Source organism: Podarcis melisellensis, assembly GCF_964234715.1.
Source record: "Podarcis melisellensis genome assembly, chromosome: 2".
Lineage (NCBI taxonomy): Eukaryota > Metazoa > Chordata > Lepidosauria > Squamata > Lacertidae > Podarcis > Podarcis melisellensis.
This window is the reverse complement of record NC_138529.1, coordinates 5,136,023-5,155,394: the sequence shown is the minus strand read 5'-3', so window position 1 is coordinate 5,155,394 and position 19,372 is coordinate 5,136,023. Positions and strand designations below refer to the sequence as shown.

At 44.8% G+C, this 19,372-nt stretch overlaps 1 protein-coding gene across 1 annotated transcript in view; it reads left to right on the top strand.

The window, feature by feature from the left end:
* Positions 1-17,536, top strand: part of NDUFA4L2 (NDUFA4 mitochondrial complex associated like 2) — a 30,962-nt gene extending 13,426 nt beyond the window's left edge. Inside the window, exons 2-4 of the mRNA XM_081900785.1 lie at positions 508-596; positions 16,960-17,020; positions 17,240-17,536. Of these exons, the coding sequence (XP_081756911.1) occupies positions 508-596; positions 16,960-17,020; positions 17,240-17,296 (207 nt within the window). The 3' untranslated portion in view covers positions 17,297-17,536. The remainder of the gene's footprint in view (positions 1-507; positions 597-16,959; positions 17,021-17,239) is intronic.
* The last annotated feature ends 1,836 nt before the right edge of the window (positions 17,537-19,372 follow it).

Here is a 19,372-nt window from a genome sequence, read left to right as displayed (position 1 = left end):
TAAGTGTTTCACAATAAATAATGGCTTTCATTTACCAGACAAAGGTGCTCATCTTCTCATCTCCCACAAATAGCAACCACAGCTCCATCAGTTACATCGCTGGTGACAAAACGCCCCTCATAACCATCTCCCTCAGGGCTCAGCAGGCAGAGGGAGAAAATACATGCTTCCTTCTTCTGCCCCTAGACTTCCCCACTCACCCACCAATATGATCCAATATCCAGTGTTAAGAGGCCTTGCTCTCCCCCATCCCGGGAGCTATGGGGAGTGGCAGGCAATTTCTCATCCCCAGATCCAATTCCTCCCCCAGATATGTCTATTTTTCTCCCCCTCTTTTAATTCAGTCACTCAAACTGACAGCTACACTGTGTACTAGAGCTTGGCTATACGATTGCTGTGCCATATTTTCCCTGTAAATCTCCTGATGTGTCAGGGCTCCCTTTAACTCCCCAGTCCCCCTGATAAATATTCATTTTATTTACGTAGTTTTCATCTCTCTCTCTCCAGCTCATCCCCCTCATTGGCTTCATTGGACTCGGACTGGGCAGCGCTGCCCTCTACCTTTTGAGGCTGGCCATCTACAGCCCGGACGTCAGGTACGTTTCTGGAGGGAGTTCACTACTCGGTTGCAAAGAGAATGAGTTAGTCGCAGCATAGTCGCAGGCATCAGTTTATTCGTATGCCACTTTCCTATGCTAAACCATGCTCAAAACGACTCACATTCGCAAAGTTTACAGAATAAAATATAATAACATTTCCAGATCATTCACTGATAGTTGCAAAACATAAATAAAATACAGATAGTAATAGGCCTGGTGCTATTAATAGACCTGTGTGGATTTGTAATGCGTTGTTCACTCATTTATGGTGGGGCATCCACACAATACCATCATTCAATCATAGTCTTTTTTTAAAAAATATATATTTATTAACCGACCAATCAAATCAAATCACATCACATAAATTCCAAATTACAAAGCTGAATTTTAATTTTTTGTTGGGGGTACCCATATTTCAAGTTCTGAAGGGGATTCCAATCATCTTCTTACTGCTGCGTTAATATCCACAAATCTGTCCAAATAATGTTCATATTTCTATCCAGTCCTATCTTGCTGTTCCCACGTCTCATCTTATTCATATATTTATCTTTTTTCTTTGTGATCTCTTCTGATAATCTCCTTAAGCAAGTAAAGACCAGTTATAATCCTGTGTGAATTTTTCCGTTCATCCAATCACCATATCGAGATGGTTTCCATATATCATCACTTCCATAAATAAAAGCACTCTTTCCATCATTAATCTTCGCAAATCTGTCACCTTCTTTTAGTCCTCTGAGGAGGCTCACCCGCAATATGAAAGCAGATCCATTCCTCCTCCCAGACATAAGTCTTTCGACAGAACTTGCCAAAATGGTGACGCTGTTTTTTACTGCATCATCCCAAAGCTCTTATACTTTCCACGATCTCCTTAAAACATGCTTTTGGTTAGAAAATTAACTCCACACAGTCTTAAATCATCAGCTTAGATCATTTAAGCGGCATTTCTGACTTGTGTGTGTGGGGGGGGATTCTTGGTTAATCACATAGAGAAAAGAAAGGAAAGTCCCCCCCCCCCAATCCAGTCCCGTTGCCGACATACCGAGCCTTGGTGTGTCTTCTCATGATATATTCCTGTTTATCCGACCCATCTTCTTTCTCAGAGATCTCTTCAATTAGCAGTCTTTACTCCCCATTCTTCCTTGAAATATGTGCATTAGCTTCCTCCTAATTGTTTCTTTTGAAGTTGCTGCAGCTAGAGGTGCGAATCAGAGACAGCGTCCAGGAGAGCCAAGGTCCACACAAGGGCTTTCTGCCTAGTGCCCCCACCCCCTCGAGTTCGGGGGTGGTATAGGGCACAGCAGGCAAGGGCAGTCCCCCCCCCACTCGCTTGGGGCGGGCGGGAGGCTGCTTACTCCCATCACAGCCTCTTAATTACCTCGTGTGGGTTGGAGAGATGTTATTGTCGGCCATCTTCCAATGCGCCCCTAGTGGCACCCCATCATTCAATCATAGTCATCCTGAATTCTCCCTGCGCTTCTTCCCACTTTTTTCCCCCCAGACCAGGGGGACTTATTTTTCAGAAGAAATGGAAGGGTAGTGCCCTCTCTACAGGTGCAGCCAGTGGTCCCCCCCCCCAAGAAAAATAGGTGCTGCTACACATCCATGCCCCTCACCCCCTTCCCCTGTCATCACTTGCCTGCCCACCCACCCACCCCCTTTCTCCCTCGCTTGTGGCTGCAGGCACAGCCTCCCAGAGGTGCTTTGGCACCAGCCTTTAACTATCGCCAAAGCACCTCTTACGATCACCTGGAAGACTCTTTGGCGATCGTGAAAGAGTGATGTCAGTAGACATAGATGGAAGTGACCAAGTAATTCTAGCATAATGTTTAGCTGAGGGTATCACCATATGTTTCAATAGTTTTTAAAGAAACAGATCCATGTTCTCAAAATTATGTCAAGAAGGTCTAGCCAGTGCTTAATTTTGAAAGCAAAAGGTGCCTCTGAATAATAATAATAATAATAATAATAATAATAATAATAATAATAATAATAATAATTTATTTCTACTCCACCCATCTGGCTGGGTTTCCCCAGCCACTCGGGGAGGCTTAAGCAAGCCTGAGCAAACGCTGCCGTTGCAAAGTTAAGATAAAGGGGAATGTTTTACTCTGCTGATATTTTGGGAACTTGTTAACACAAGTTGGATAAGGATATAATCAGTCAATATATCCTCTCCTGCACCCCTGAACATTCCCACAAGATGAAGCAGCCATCAAGTGTACAGCAAACAGGTAATCAAGCCACGTACATGTGTGAACTATAGACCTACATCTCCCAACCCCATCATTCCAGCACTGCTTTCCACATTGCAGCGGGGCAGAGTCTATACAGTGGGTGTGACTGACCTGCCCTGACACCACTGCAAGCCCTTGCACAGTCCCAATAACTGGTTGTTCCATTCTGCTATTGGGACCCTGTAGTTCCCCAATAGCATACTGGCAAATAGCCAAGGTGGAACTAATGGATGGATTTGCAGTTTGCACCTGTGCAAAACTGCCCTGGAAAAAAATGGAGGAAGGAACAGCAAAGGGGGAAATGGCTATTCATCCCTCTCTCTCAGTTGCCTGTGCCTGCCTGCCAAACACCAGGCCGCTGAGCCTCTGGCAAGTGCACCGTGAGTCACCCTTTGAAGATGCCTAATGCTTTTATAATATCTGTTTGCTTCTGCTAAAACTATCATTGATTCAATTTGACACCATCTGCCCAGGGCACTTAGCAAAGCAATTATCAGCTCTAGAGCCCCTGTGCCTGGGATTGAGCTGTGCACACAACACTTGAACAGACGTCTGGGGATGTTCACCAGCCTCTTAACAGGCATTGGCAAAGCCAGCTCTGGATTTTTGTAGGGCCCTCCATGGGCCCTCCTAGTCCCATTGCGCCCCTAGACAAGAGAAGACCATGTCCTAGAGAATGTACAGTGTGCTTTCCCTTTCCACTGTATAACCACAGTCAGCTTCAAAAGCCAGGAAATAGGGGGAGGGACTTCCAAGGCAAAGGCGGTTATTTCCACCACTCATGTCATCAATTTCTATTTATTATCTGTGTAGATCTGAACCCAAATCCCCTGTGCTAGGGTGGTCAGGGAATTGTAGCACCTCTCTCTCTCTCTCTCTCTCTCTCTCTCTCTCTCTCTCTCTCTCTCTCTCTCTCTCTTTCTCATGCCCCCTACCCTCTCTGTGTAGTGGAAACTGGGGCTAATCCCCTTAACAGTTTCTGAGTCCTCCCAGCAAAGGTCTGTCACTACTAACTGCTGGTTCTGGCTAAAGCAATGAAGGAAAAAATAAAACCCAAGGGTTGCTACCATTGAAATTAATGAACCATAAATGTCTTGGGTCCATTAATTCAAATGGATCTAATCTGAGTAGGACTAACATTGGAAACAACCCCAAGCACGGATGTGGGATGAGGTAAAAACATCCAGATTTGCTTTCTCTGCCATTGTCAATGCAAGTGCCTTCTTTTATCATCAGTGCCTGATTCCCACATGGAAAGTTTGGTCTCCTGCTTCCTGTCTAGGGCCAAAGTGTTAAAGGAGCAGGAAGGAGTTCATGAGTGTGTGGGAAAGAGTTTCTCATGGGAACTTTCCTGGCCTTGATCTCCAGGACTGTTTTTTGGGCTTAACCTCTCCCCGTCCCAACCCACATCATGAGCTGCTTGTTCACAAATACCTCAAAGCTAAAATGAAAAACAGCTCTGAGATACTTAATGTTTCAACAACAATCACCCTTAGGAGATGAAATGACAAAGACAGATTCACCCCACCCCACCAGCTTAGCTGGTGTCTCTTGAAATCTCATAGTCCTATCTCCAAGATCTGAAAGATCTCAAGCCCTGGTCCACCAATCCTTTTCTCCTTACAGTCAAACCATTGTCTGTTATCTTTTTTTTCTTTTGAACCACAGTGTGTCTTCAGCAGCTCATAGGCATGTCTAAACTACAAACTTGCATCAGTTTTACACCAGAGGGATATCTGTGTTTGTCAGTTGCAGCTGAATCAACTAATATTGCTATGGCAGTTTGATACCTTCTTAAAGAAATGACTTCCTGCAAAGAATCCTGGGGATTGTCATTCAGGAAGATGCTAAATATTCCTCTGGCTCTAAGTCCTGGCCCTAGACCTGGTTCTAAGCCTTGACCCTAACCCTGGCTCTAGCCCTAGCCCTGGTTCTAAGCCCTAACCTTGCCTGGGTCCTGGTCCTGGTCCTGGTCCTGGTCCTGGCCTTGGCTCTAAGCCCTAGCCCTGGCCCTACCTCTACCTCTACCTCTACCTCTACCTCCAGGACTTCCATGATGATTGGAGACGGTAGTGCAGAAATGACCAGCATGTATTCCTCTTGCTAGGAGAGTTGGGCACACTGGAGTTAGAGCCAATACCATACTTTCCCATATTAAATCCTTAAAAGTACCAGAAGAGAGTAGACTAGCTAAGGATGTTCCTGTCCCAAATTGACTGACACTTGCTCGGTATAACCTGCTGCTATGTATTCGATCGGAAGGATTCGAACCGCTGACCTTCTGATTGGCAAGCCCAAGAGGCTCAGTGCCACCCACATCCCAAGGTAGGGACTGGTAGGGGGACACAGTGTTAAATACATCTCACCACAGACATTAGTAGGTGACCATCTTTAGCTCCTTGCCATGGAATGTTTCATATGCTGCAGATCAAGCTGCATTGCTGCCAAATGCACCGGGCCATTCTGGAGAAGGATGTTGGCTTGTTGGCTTGTTGGTTTGTTTGTCTGTGGTGGTAGGCTGCTCTTATTATTGTGTATTGACAGCAGTGTTTTCTGGGACAGGGCTGAGGAAGGACACAATGGAATGAAGCGGTGACCGAATCTGTCTATTTCCGTTTCTCTCAGTGTCTCATTTTTATTTATTATATTATATCATTTATTTCACAATGTTTATATACTGCTTGATTGTAATGAAACCTCAGCACGGTTTATGAAAAGGTTTTTCCAACCTTACATTCAGATCTCAAATTTTCCACATCAACTTTTGTTTTTTAAAAACCTCATCATGAAAATTCATCAGCATTTTAGTGTGAACGTCTCTTAAAATATTCATTTTCGTATGCAGTCTTGCCTAATATACACATTTTTGCAAACCAATTTCCCATAATATAATGCATTTTTCTATGTTATTTTCATGAATATATGCATTTTTGTGCACATTACTTGGTTGGAGAACCACACAGCAGAATATGGAACAGTGTGAATTTCAAAAGATGGCTGTGTTTTGGTCTGCATATTGTTTCAGAAAGTTCACTTTTAAATGCAAACTGAATAGAATTTCTCTCCCATCCCAATGGAATGAACAGGAAAGCTGGAGGGATGTAAATTCTGTGGTCAGGTTTAGTGAAATTTAGGGTAGCCAGATGCAAAAGAGAAGAGAGCTCCTACTTATACTTTTAATAGTTGTTTAGAAGATGGAATTTGGTATGGGTCAGCTTTTCATCTCCCAGCGCTGCACAGGTGAGCCAAGCTGGACCTGTTGAAATTTCCTTTGCTGCTGTATATCTATTAGGAATACAAGAGAGAGCCCTGCTCTGCTTGGCATCAGGTCACTCTAGTGATGAAATTCTAATTGCCTGCCTCTTCTGAAGCACAACAGCATAACTTAATTTGAAAATACATGGATAAGACAACCAGCAATGGAAGAAATAACAAGAAGGAGGCACACATGGATCTTAGCTAGATGGACAAAGCAAACCAGAGGCAAAGAATGACCTAAGGTGGTCTGTGAACTCATACCATTAATAACTGAGGAGACTCCACAGAGGAGCTCAGAGGTGGGACAGCGGGGGGGGGGGGGTATGTGGAGAAATTCATTTGATTCACATTTCAGTTTGCACCTGCCTAATTCATACTTCCTGAACCAATATGTGAACTGAAGCACAACTATACCTTGCAATTCTTCTTTGTGCTTCTACAAAATTTGGGATCTTTAATGCAAAAAAAAAATACAAATATTTGTGCATCGGGGCAAGTGTGAAAATAAGTAAACTATAGAGCAATTATGAAGGAAAATGTATGTATTGGGCAAAATTTCATTAAAAATGTGCATATTAGGAGAAAGTTGTACAAAAAAGGTTAATTTTTGTGGGGTTTAAAGAGAAAAAATCTGCTGTGGAAATAGGCAGACTGAATTGAAGCTTGGAAAAAATGGGAAATTGAGAGAAACCTAAATTGACAGATTCATTTATCCGCAGCTCAGAGTACAAGGTGCAACTTTAGGATGGGGTGGCTTTGTTATTTTTAAAGGCTGGAAATCCCTAGCATAAAAGGATTTGTGTTTGGGTGCACAGAATGAAAGAGAAAGACTTTAAAGAATCTGGTAGACTGAGATGGGATGGCAGGATATTCGTTTCTTGTTCACTGACAGGCAGATACCTAAATATCTATACATGTGAGACCAGCCGTATAGATTACCGAATATCCTGGAGAGAGGCACGCGTGTGCCTGTGTGGCGGAGGGCAAATGTGGCTTCTCCAGGGGCCCCACGTGCTCGGTTCATTTCCTCCTTTTGGATCCACAGCTACAAGCAGCTGGAGTTCTAATATGGCTCCATGCCTGGCAGTCTCCCCAGCAGCCAGTTGTCATAGCTACAGGAGTTCACAGGAGTCTCTCAAGTTTTTTTAGTGTTAATTTTGAAGGCTTAATTCCATCTCTTCAGCTTCACACATGGAGATCTTGTCCTTGTTCTCCTTAACACCCCGTGTGAGGTAGCTATGACTGCTTCAGAGTAAGGACTGCTGGGCGGTGGGGGGGGGCGGATTTTGACTGGAAGTTAGAAGACAAGTAGTAGGAGCTGAAACCAATTTGCTTGAAAATATCTCATCAGAGAATTGGTATGCAAAATAGTCACAGTGTTCTGAATATTCAAATATTTACTGGACTTCTTCTGAATATTTTATATCTACATACAACACCTGGTTGTATTTGATCTGAGTGTTTAGTACCGGACAATTTTTGAGAGCCATTTCACAATGGCATTTTATATTTGACAGTTGGCATGCAACAGCATTTTAATAGTATTTCTTTATTTGGTGCCAACATCATGTAATGGTTAGAATGTCAAATTAGAATCAGGGAGATGAGGGTTCAAAAGCCCGCTCAGCCATGATGCTCTCTGCATGGCCATGGGCCATGTATTCTCTCAGAATTTCATCATAATGTTATCACAAGGATGAGGCAGTGGGGAGAATAATGTACACCACCATGAGTTCCTTGGAGGAAGGTTGGGATAAAAATGTGATAAATAATATTTGACCGTATTTGATTATAGCTGACATATGGATATTTGCCTGTATTTGACAGATGTCATGTGGTAGTATTAGTGTTTGACAGTTAACAGCTTGATGAAATTTCATATTTGATACCTGCCAAAATCAAAGCAGTCAGGAAATGCCAAAGTGTCTTGTGTTCTAAAATACTGAGGTAAATTTTCACATTCAGAATTTGAATTACCCACTGAGTATGTCATGATTTGCAGTCACCTACTCCAGCTATACCCAGGCAAGTTGGGATACTCCACAATATCCCAAGATATTAGTGCGCGAGGATCTCACAACTTGCCTGCAAATCATTGCTCACGTTGTAGCCATCACCCACCTCAATGCTGTCCACCCATTATGTTCCTGATTGTCCCACCCTCATCCTGTCTAGAACCAACAGCAGGGACTGAAATACACAGCCTTTATAGCATAGCCTTGTGTCAAACAAGGCAGTACTATAGCAGCTGTAGACCGGGCTCTCCTTGTCTCTTTCTAGCCTTAGACTTTGTGGCCCTTAAGCTTAAATCCTGAGTAAAGGTAAAGGTAAAGGGACCCCTGACCATTAGGCCCAGTCGTGGCCGACTCTGGGGTTGCGGCGCTCATCTCGCTTTGTTGGCCGAGGGAGCCAGCGTACAGCTTCTGGGTCATGTGGCCAGCAGGACTAAGCCGCTTCTGGCGAACCAGAGTAGCGCACAGAAACGCCGTTTACCTTCCCGCCGGAGTGGTACCTATTTATCTACTTGCACTTTGACGTGTTTTCGAACTGCTAGGTTGGCAGGAGCAGGGACTGAGCAACGGGAGCTCACCCCATCGTGGGGATTCGAACCACCAGCCTTCTGATTGGGAAGCCCTAGGCTCTGTAGTTTAACCCACAGTGCCCTATTTCCCCTTCTAGTCCAATAATGAGTGAATCTAAGGCCAGAAGGGAAAATGAGAGGAGTACTGCCCTGTTTTACACAGACAACATGCTGAGTCCTTTGTAGCACTAGGCAAGGCATTCAAATTGAGTACAGTGAAAGCACATGGAGGGAGTTTGGTTGTGGTAACAGCCCCCCCCCCCCGACCTACCATGTTCTGTTAAATAACTGGCCATCTTACATGGAGTCTGTATGCATACAACTGAATCCATGTGGGTCATGGAGGGGCTTACTAATACAGTCCCAAATCCAATACCCACATGTTTTGACTATATGTAGCTCTAAATCTTCTAGCAGAAATTCTGCCTTCGGTCAGACCAAACCTGGAATAATGTGTCCATATCTAGGCGCCACAATTTAAGAAGGATATTAACAAGTCGGAATGTGTGCAGAGGAGTGTGACCAGGGCTGGATCTACACTGACCTTTTTAACATCATTAAAACAATACTAGCTATATTGTTCTAAAACGTCCCAGGGCATACTGTTGTTGTTGTTGTTGTTTTAAAAAAGTTCATTACCTTAACGTTCTTCCTCCATAACAGTTCCTCTTACTGCCTGGTTCCTGGTTGCTTTGCAATGCCCTCTGGTGTCACATTTTAATAACACATTCTTAGCATTCTTAGCAAAATGTAATGTGACCCTTACGTTTTGAAAGCCATGCCTTAACTCTTTCTTAATGTTATAAACCATGAGTGTAGATCCGCCCCAGGATAATAAAGGGTCTGAAAACCAAGTCTTATGAGGAACAGTTGATGGAGTCAACTGGAAGAGAGGAGACTGAGAAGAGATATGATAGCCATCTTCAAATATATCATGGATTGTCATGTGGAGGATGGGACAAGCTTGTTTTCTCCTTCTGTGGAGGGCAGGACCCGAACCAATGGCTTCAAGTTACAAGAAAGGAAATTCTGACTAAACATTCGGAAAAACTTTCTGCCAGTAAGAGCTGTTCAGCAGTGGAACAGACTCCAGTGTGAGGTGGTGGACTATCCTTCATTGGAAGTTTTTGAACAGAATTTGGATGGCCATCTGTCAGGAATGTTTTGGTAGAGATTCCTGCATTTGCAAGGGGTTGGACTAGATGTCCCTTAGCCAGTGGTGGAGCAAGCCGATCGGGCGCCTGGGGCAGTGTTCATGCCCTCTGCCCAGGGCCAGCTGCCCGAGGGGCAGGACCAGCTGGGGCATGACGCTCCACGGGGCCTCTGAGGAGTCTGCCTGCCTCCTCCCACTCAGCAGCTGCCCTACAGCTGAGGGGCAGGCAGCGGGTGGACTGTTTGGAGAGACGCATGGCTCGGGCATGCTGCAGGCCCTGTAGTGAGTGCCGCCCGGCATTTTGTCACAGCCCTTAGTGGTGACACCCGGGGCAGCCCGCCCCCACTGCACCCCCTTCCTCTGCCCCTGCCCTTTGGATCACTTCCAAATCTACAATTATGTGAGTCTGTGGTTCTGTGATCTGCATATGGTTCCCATCTCCTCTGTAACCTTAAAAAGCCAGCTATGTTTTAAGGACAGAAAAGAGAATGGCAGAGCCCTGGTTGCAGCCAACAGAGTGTAGGGGTGTACAACTCTATTCCTGCAACAGCTGATCACCTAGAGGTGACTGCTGTTACTCAAAGTAAGAAGAAATGAAAATAAATCAATACAGGGGGCCTGTGCTGGGTATTGGGCAGAGTGTTGGACAAGCCACTATTTCTCTGTTCAGCCTCACCTCATTGGGCAGTGACAAGGGTAATATGAGATAAAGTTTCCTTTTCTCCCTCCCTGCCCATTCCTTTTTCCTTTTGTTTTGCATATTTTGCACTGTGAGCTGCAGGCACACCCTGTCTTATCTTTTTGCATTTTCCTCTGACCTTCTTGGAGGAAGGGGGAGCTGATTAATCATCATCATCACCATCATCATCGTCATCACTATAACAACAATAACAACAGCAGCTCCATGTTCCTGAAGCCAAGTTTATTTTCTTTAAAATGTCTTCCCATCCTATCAGGTTCCTTCCAAAGCAGGGATTACTTTGCCATCTATATACAGATAGATAGCCGTGTTGGTCTGCTACTGGAAAGAATTTTTTTTGTTTTGCCATCTATAGCTTCAAATGAAGTAAACCCCACCCCACAATCTTCCCTCTGCTTTAAGATTGTATTATATTTTAAATGGTGAGTTAGGCTCAGTGATGACCTGAAAAGAGTTAACGCTGCCCCATTATAAGAGGACGGGCCTGCAGCTGACAGTCAGCTTTCCATCTCCTGTCAGGCCTCAATATCATGTCAGCCGTTGTCCTGGATATTCATTTAAATGGAAAGATGCAGGTTATTTCCCCCGGGCACTTCACCCGATCTGTGGCCATTGCCTGACAGGTAAATATGCATTAAAATGCCATTCTTCAAGTCTATACCTTACGCAGCTTACAACAGCCTCTGTTACCATAATATCTAAGCACCTTAATATATTTTATTTTACCATATTTATTCTCTGGTCCCCCTGCATGAATGAGAAACCAAAATCTAGAAATGAGGCTTGCCAGTCTGCCAGCATTTTACTGGCCTGACCACAATGACCACTAGTAAAACCACATTTTGTCAGGTAACCCATCCTGGCCTCCAAAAGCCAAGAAATCCTCATTTAGCCAAGTTGTACCCAGCTCCCTCAGTTTTCCAGAATCTGTCTTAGCTCCCCGTTGATGCACGGTGCCTGCCCACCTTGGTCAGCCTTGAGACCAGCCCAGGGTGCCATCTTTAACTTAAACCAAAGTTGGCACACTCCATGCTAGCATACCAGTCTAGCTTTTCAAATATAATTTCCCTCTTCACATCCTACCATTCAATTCCACTACGTCCTGCTAGCAGACTGTAGCATATGAACATTCATTCAAGCAGTTGCAAGTTACTCCATGAGGTAAGGGTTTTCACACTTGGATCCAAGCATAGAGTATGGCGAGGGACCAGGATCACTCTGAGTGGCCCACCTTGCCTTTCAGCCTCTTTGTATCTGTTGACTCCACCCTTAACCGCCATAGACTGAAGGTATTCTATGGGCATGCAGACAAGTTAGATCCCTGCCACTTTATAGACCTGATGCACATGCAGCTGAATATGGATAGGACTGAGTGCAATTAAGTCATTCTCAGAGTAAAACCACTGAAATGAATGCACACGACTAAGACTTGTATATTTTTGTCTGAAGACACTGTTGTTGGTCAGTTCCAGGGGTGACATACTGGGATTGGGGAATAGTTGACTTGATCTACCATGATAGTCTAGGGCTGCCTCTGCCCTCAGGTTAGGCAGATGTCTTTCAGGTATCCCAGACTACTCCCCAGCCACCCACAAAGTTCATGAAACCATTCAAAAGGTGAGTGGAAGTGTGATCTGGTGCTACCAACGGACGCAAAGTTACATCCTTGTGCACTGGGCAAAGAATAACTCAGAAATACTCAGCATCATGTTTTTTCATTAACTTTTTCATTGTGATGGGATAAATTCGCACAACTACACTAGAAATCTTCTCCTGGGCTTCATTTAGCTCTCTCTATTTTAGTTATTGTGTGATTCTTCTCAACAGTGTATTCTCTATTGACTCATTCAGTCTAATGTTTCAAAAAAACCCCACAAAATCTCCCCATCACTCCATCATATGATGCTTCGCATCCACCTATTCTGCTCCCCGCCCCCCCCCCCACTTTCTTCTTCTTTTTACTGCCTCACAATCTGCAGGATCTGTCAGTGCTGGCTCTAAATTATTCTACTTTCCGAACCATGTCAGAAAGCTCAGTGGATAAGTGCGGCACCTTATGACCAGGGACGGTGAAATCTGTGCCCCCCCCCCAGGGAGTATTGGCCAGGCTGGCTGGGGCTGATGAAGGTTGGAGTTTGGCAAGAACTGGAGGTTCCCCATTCCTGCCTTTCACAGAGAGTCAGCCCATGTGAACATGTTAAACTGGCTTTTACTGATTCAGACCCTTGGTCAATTTAACCCTACCCTCCAACATTTCTCCAATGAAAATTGGGACATCTATTATTGTTGTTGTTGTTGTTGTTGTTGTTGTTGTTGTTGTTGTTGTTGTTTTATACCCCACCCATGTGACTGGGTTTCCCCAGATACTCTGGGCAGCTTCCAACACACACAGAAACATAATCAAACATTAAACATTAAAAAAAACTTCCCTATACAGGGCTGCTTTCAGATGTCTTCTAAAGGTTGTGTAGTTCCTTATCTCCTTGGTTCTGTTGAATCTTTGTGCGTTTCTTTTCAGTCTCACGGGGCGCCCCACTCGCTCCTCTGCATGCTCCACTCTGTGCAGCATTGTCAAGCCTTTTGTGGAGACAATCACTGATGCAACGAACTCACTTCACACCCACGGTTCAGGCAGTAAGGTTCATTGCCGGTTTACATCTTAATGGTTCTGTACCCTCACCCAAAAAAATAGATTAGATTTCACATTTATGCAGAATTGTGTTTTAGCTCTAGAACATATGGAGCTCGCTATTGCTAAAGCAGTACTGCTGCCCCAACAATTCTTTATGCATTACCTTGGTACTGTAGGCTGTTCCACTGTCAAATTACTCTTGGGCACAAATAGAAGACACCAACGTGCATGAGATTTGCATGTGGTCCTTTATATGTTTGGGCACAAATTTGGAAATAATAAATGTCATTTAAAGAGAAGGGGAATGCATTTATCACTGTGGTTGAGATGACACCAGGTGACTTGTGTGACTGCTCAGTCGGCTGACCAGGAGCTCCTGATTGTTGATGGGCAACTTCGGGGCTCATTTTTTCTCTTCTTAAAAGTTCCTTTTATTTAAACTAGACCAGGACTGGGCAGTCCTCAGAGAGAGGACACCTTCAAAGAGCAGACCATCTTCTGATAACCCTTCAAAAGAGAGGATGGTTCTCTGTAACGTAGGTCACTCGCGTGGCTACCCTAGCATAATGACATAGCAGGAAATGGTTAATCATTGATCTGAGCCCCTATCAGGGCAAAAGAATAATGGCGGCCTCATTCTCATTTCTTGGGGCCATGGAGAGGCACTTGTGGGATTTTCTTCTTTAGCTAGCTTTACGTGCTGGGGGGGGAGGGAGGCAGCTATATGTCTTAGCCTGACCTTGCAGAAGCCGCCCCACCCCCCACCTTGTTGTTGAACTAAGATTTTCAAATGGTTTCTTGTTCACTTCTAATACTTTGATGCCTCAAAAGGCAATTCTGAACAAAAAACGAAACAAAAATCTCTCTCTCCACATTGATTATATGGTTAGTGCAGTCGACAGAAGAGGATTGTAACAAGACCTGGCAGTTTGTGGCTTACAACCATCATCTTGTTAGCACGTTGCATTACTTGCTAAGGAACCAGAGTCAGCAGCTAAACACCCAAACACCCTGAAGAGTCTGTGATTGTGGGGAGGGGGAGGGAAAGGGGGGTGCTTCACCCCCTACAGAAGGCAGCAGGAAGATGTGTATTCAGAGGAGGGACCCTCATGTGTGTACACATTATTTATATGAGGGTACACATCTCGATAAAAGCAGCCACAACCAAATCAGATGTTTGAAAACCAACCCCCAATCCAGGGAGCTAGAACCATAGCCTTGGTCTCTATCACTCAATGGAAAGAGAAAATGGTTGTGCAGATGTCAGTGTGGGCCTTGGAGGACCTGGTTTCAAACTGTATCTGGGCCACATTTTCATGATATTTGTTAGTCCTTTGCAAGAACAACAATAGACATTTTATTCTTCTTAATTTACATGACACTTTTTTCTTAATGTACATGACAACATTTAAAGACAAGTCCTGAGAAGCTTACATATCAGGCTAAATTTGAAAATCAGGACTCATGGTTAGCTCCAGAATCCAGATTTCATGTCAGGGTTCAGTTGTATGCCATAGGGTATATAGAAGCACCTCTGAACATGTGTGCCCTTCATTCACCACAGGAGAGGAGAATGAAAGTGCTTGTTTCTATTTTCAGTTAACCACAGTTTAGCATTATGTGTGAACCTTAAACTATGGCTAAACTATGGTTTATTGAAAACATAGGCTTGATGTTGGCTTGTTTCAATTCATAAATCATTTTTCAGACTAACCATAGTTTGTTCAGGTTCAGGGACAATCCTGTGATTAGTTAAAAATTGGAGCAAACACTTCCAATTGCCTCCTTGCAGCCATGCTGGAAGAGGAGCATTCACAAACCCATTCATGGTGGCTAAAAGAGACCTGCCATGCCCCAGTCCTCCAAGGATGCCGGCTGCAGATTGACCTCACCCTCCTTGCTCACCTTATATAGTGGTACCTCTGGTTACAAACTTAATTCATTCCAGACGTCTGTTCTTAACCTGAACCGTTCTTAACCTGAGGTACTACTTTAGCTAATAGGGCCTCCCGTAAAGTTCTTAACCCGAGGTACTACTTCCGGGTTAGCGGAGTCTGTAACCCAAAGTGTTTGTAACCTGAGGTACCACTGTATTGGGAAACAGCAGAAACAGGATGAGGAGCAGCAAGAGCAGTGGTCAGGCATTAGCATGTTGATAAGTTTAGAAGTATATGAGCAGCATCAACAATGCCAGAAGCAGCAGACAAGATCAAATGCTTCTGGCCTCATGTGCTACTTCTGCCACCATCACCACATGTGAGGTGAATTCATAAGGAAGATCTTTCACTCCCCGCCACTGATCTCATGTCTTTTACACATGGGACTTGGAACCTTCCAACCAATTCACAAGTAATGTTGTTGTTGTTGTTTAGTCGTTTAGTCGTGTCCGACTCTTCGTGACCCCATGGACCAGAGCACGCCAGGCACTTCTGTCTTCCACTGCCTCCCACAGTTTGGTCAAACTCATGCTGGTAGCTTCGAGAACACTGTCCACCCATCTCGTCCTCTGTTGTCCCCTTCTCCTTGTGCCCTCCATCTTTCCCAACATCAGGGTCTTTTCCAGGGAGTCTTTTCTTCTCATGAGGTGGCCAAAGTATTGGAGCCTCAGCTTCACGATCTGTCCTTCCAGTGAGCACTCAGGGCTGATTTCCTTAAGAATGGAGACGTTTGATCTTCTTGCAGTCCAAGGGATTCTCAAGAGTCTTCTCCAGCACCATAATTCAAAAGCATCCATTCTTCGGCGATCAGCTTTTTTTATGGTCCAGCTTTCACTTCCATACACCTCACAAGTAATACAGTAATTCAAAAAAGAGAAGAGACTCCCTTCACAGAAAAGCACCATGGTGTTAGGTAGTTGGAGCCAGGCTGTAATGTAATTTCTGGACCAACACCAGCATGTGGCATCCTGGGGCAGCTGCTCAGCTCGTGTCCCACAGCAGGACCCATCAGTGTTTGCAGTTGCCCTGGGCCTTCTACATCAGGCAGCCAAGTCTACTGAGCTCCATTTTAATTTTCCATGATGCCTCAGAGCAATCCTACATTGGCTACCACTGCCAAGAAACCCATCAAAGTAAGAGAGGACCCTGCCTGGTTTTCTGCCCTCTTGTGTTATTCGTAGCTTAGGAATACCAGTGCTTGGGCCAATAAGAGTTTTGAAGCCTCAGAAGAGCAGTGGTCAGAGACAAACACATTTGAAGCACAATGAACCACTGGGGAATCATCGTTTGTTAAGGGCGACACAGGTGGCGCTGTGGGTTAAAGCCTCAGCGCCTAGGACTTGCTGATCGAAAGGTCGGCGGTTCGAATCCCTGCTGCGGGGTGCGCTCCCGCTGCTCGGTCCCAGCGCCTGCCAACCTAGCAGTTCGAAAGCACCTCCGGGTGCAAGTAGATAAATAGGGACCGCTTACCAGCGGGAAGGTAAACGGCGTTTCCGTGTGCGGCTCTGGCTCGCCAGAGCAGCGATGTCACGCTGGCCACGTGACCTGGAAGTGTCTCCGGACAGCGCTGGCCCCTGGCCTCTTAAGTGAGATGGGCGCACAACCCCAGAGTCTGTCAAGACTGGCCCGTACGGGCAGGGGTACCTTTACCTTTACCTTTTATGGATCCCAGGATTCTGCAGTGGGAAGCCCTGTGCTTTAAATGATGTGAATGTGACTGGATGAATCCTTCGTAATAAAATACTTTGAGGAGAAAAGATGAAGAAATCAAACCTGCCTCCGGGTGGGAGGGTTATACTCAATGGCACTATCCAGATGTGTAAAACTTATTATATGTGGCTTTCCTTTCCTTTTCCCCCTTTCAGTTGGGATAGGAAGAATAATCCAGAACCGTGGAACAAACTGAGTCCTAATGAACAGTACAAGGTATGTGGGAGGTTACATGTTTTGATCACCCCAGCTAAAAAAACAAGAGAATGAAGAAAATGTCCAATTGGACCATGTCAAATGTCGGGTGGAGTGGGAAGAGTCAGAACCCTGGAAAGACTGGGGAGTGGGCATTGAGGGATGACACATCACGCCATAGTAATTCCAATGGGGCAAGGAGAGCAAACCATCAATCATCAGCAACACCTTCTTCCATAGTTCATGGCTGTCTCCACGGACTACAAAACCCTGAAGAAAGATCGCCCAGACTTCTGAAGGTGCCACGGCCATCTTCCAGCTCCTGCCATGTCCAGGGAAGAACCACTTGCTGCTCTGCACAGCCACATCTTCCGCTCTCACATTGAGTCTTTAATCATCTTTCACTTAAATTGTGCACATGCCTTAAAATTGCACACATGCTACTGCTTCCTGCCTACCTATGTATTGATTCGCTGGTGCCACACTACAGATGGCCAATAAAATATCTACAGCCCATTCAGCAGAAGCAAAGCAAAATATTAGCCCATTCTTTCTCTAGGAAACGCCTTGGATAACAAACAGCTCTTTTATTAAAAGAGGTGGAGGGAGAAAATGAGAAGGAATGGAACAAAGTGTGTTCCCTTTGGGTCCTAAGAGGCTTCTTGGTTCAGTGTTTCCCAGCCCCTTCCTGTGAATGCCCCTGCTGAACCTAATTTGCTGCATTTCCTGTCTCCCACGCTCAACTGTATTATTCCCACAGAGAAAGGACAGCACCAAATAATAGACCCCAGAGTCGATCATGCTTACCAAGGCCTTTGGGGAGGTGCCCTCCATAAGACAGGCAACTCCTGGTTTGGAGGAACAGGCTTGGTGGGAGAAGGCTCATTAGGAATGGTGCAACACAAGTTGTAAATGTTATAGGACATTTTCATGGGATTCATCAGCAGTTGGTGGAGTTAGTTACTGTGGTGATCTGGACTGCTCTACCTACGTATCAAAGGATAATTATATAGGTATTGGCATAGCATATATAGAACATATAGAAATACTTTATTGTCATTATACCACTTGTTTACAGTGAGATTAAACGAGCTCCCCCTCCCCCCCCCCACAATCTCTCAGTCCTTGTTACACTCTGTGTGCTGTCGTACGACCACCAACCCCAAACGACAGATGCAATGTTGCTGTCTTCCATTCAGCAGCCTCACGGCCCACAGGTAGAAACTGTTCTTTAACCTGTTAGTGTGGCTTATTAGGCTGCTATATCTCCTGCCCAAGAGCAGGAGATTAAAAAGGTGCTGGCCAGGGTGTGAGTCATCCCTGAGAATGTTCCTCGCTCTTCTGAGGCAACGGTCTCCTGCGATGACATCTAGCTGACTCAGGGGACAGCCCATGATATCGTGTGCTGTCTTCACCACCCTCTGTAGGGACTTTCTGTCCATGGCTGTCAAACCAGCAAACCACACCATAATACAGTATGAGAGAGCACTTTCTGTTGTGGACTGATAGAAGGAAATCATCAGTTGGTATCTAACATTGTTCTTTCGCAAGACCCTAAGGAAATGAAGTCTCTGTTGGGCCTTCCTGACCACCTGGGCTGTACTGACCCTCCAAGTATGGTCTTCACTAACATATGCATGCATGTGTTAATTTATTCTTCTTTTTTCACATGTAGTTATTTGGGTACACAATGTTATATAAATATAAGTATACTAAGCATACTATCATACACCTAGCATCCATGTAACTAGGCATATATGAAAACCAGGCTTTTATTTTATTTGCGCCAGGGCCAAAAATCTGTTTTCTGTGCCAAGACATACAGCCCTGGAATATGCAAAGTAGTCACAAAAACTGTAGAGCATCTCTAGAGTGCATTTCATTTACCAAGTAACCACAACCCATTTCTACACATGTGGGTTAAGCAGAAATAAGTCCCAGTTTTTGTATTCAGCCAAATTAAGCCCCAACATTTCCTCTCTTCTCTCTCATGTTTCTCTGTGTGTATATGAACACAGTGTACACAACGCAAATATATGCTATGGGTATTAGCCAATGCAGTGCTAAATAATCTGTTATGTACACTTGTCCAATGGAACTGGGGTTTCCCCAACCCTCTGGAGCAGATTTGGGGGGGGGGGTGCAGGGCGGAATGTACAGTTGCATAAGCATAAAGCCTTGCACTAGTGGAATGAGTGCACTGAATACTGCCCCATATGCATATGAACAGCAGTCTTGATTACACATACATGAATGCAGAACTACATACCTGAATGGTAAGTAGATGCCTTTGGAGGTTGCTTATGTATGCATGTGTAAGAATTAAGCATTTGAGCGATAATAATTTGTGCAGTGATGGGTGAGTATTGTTTT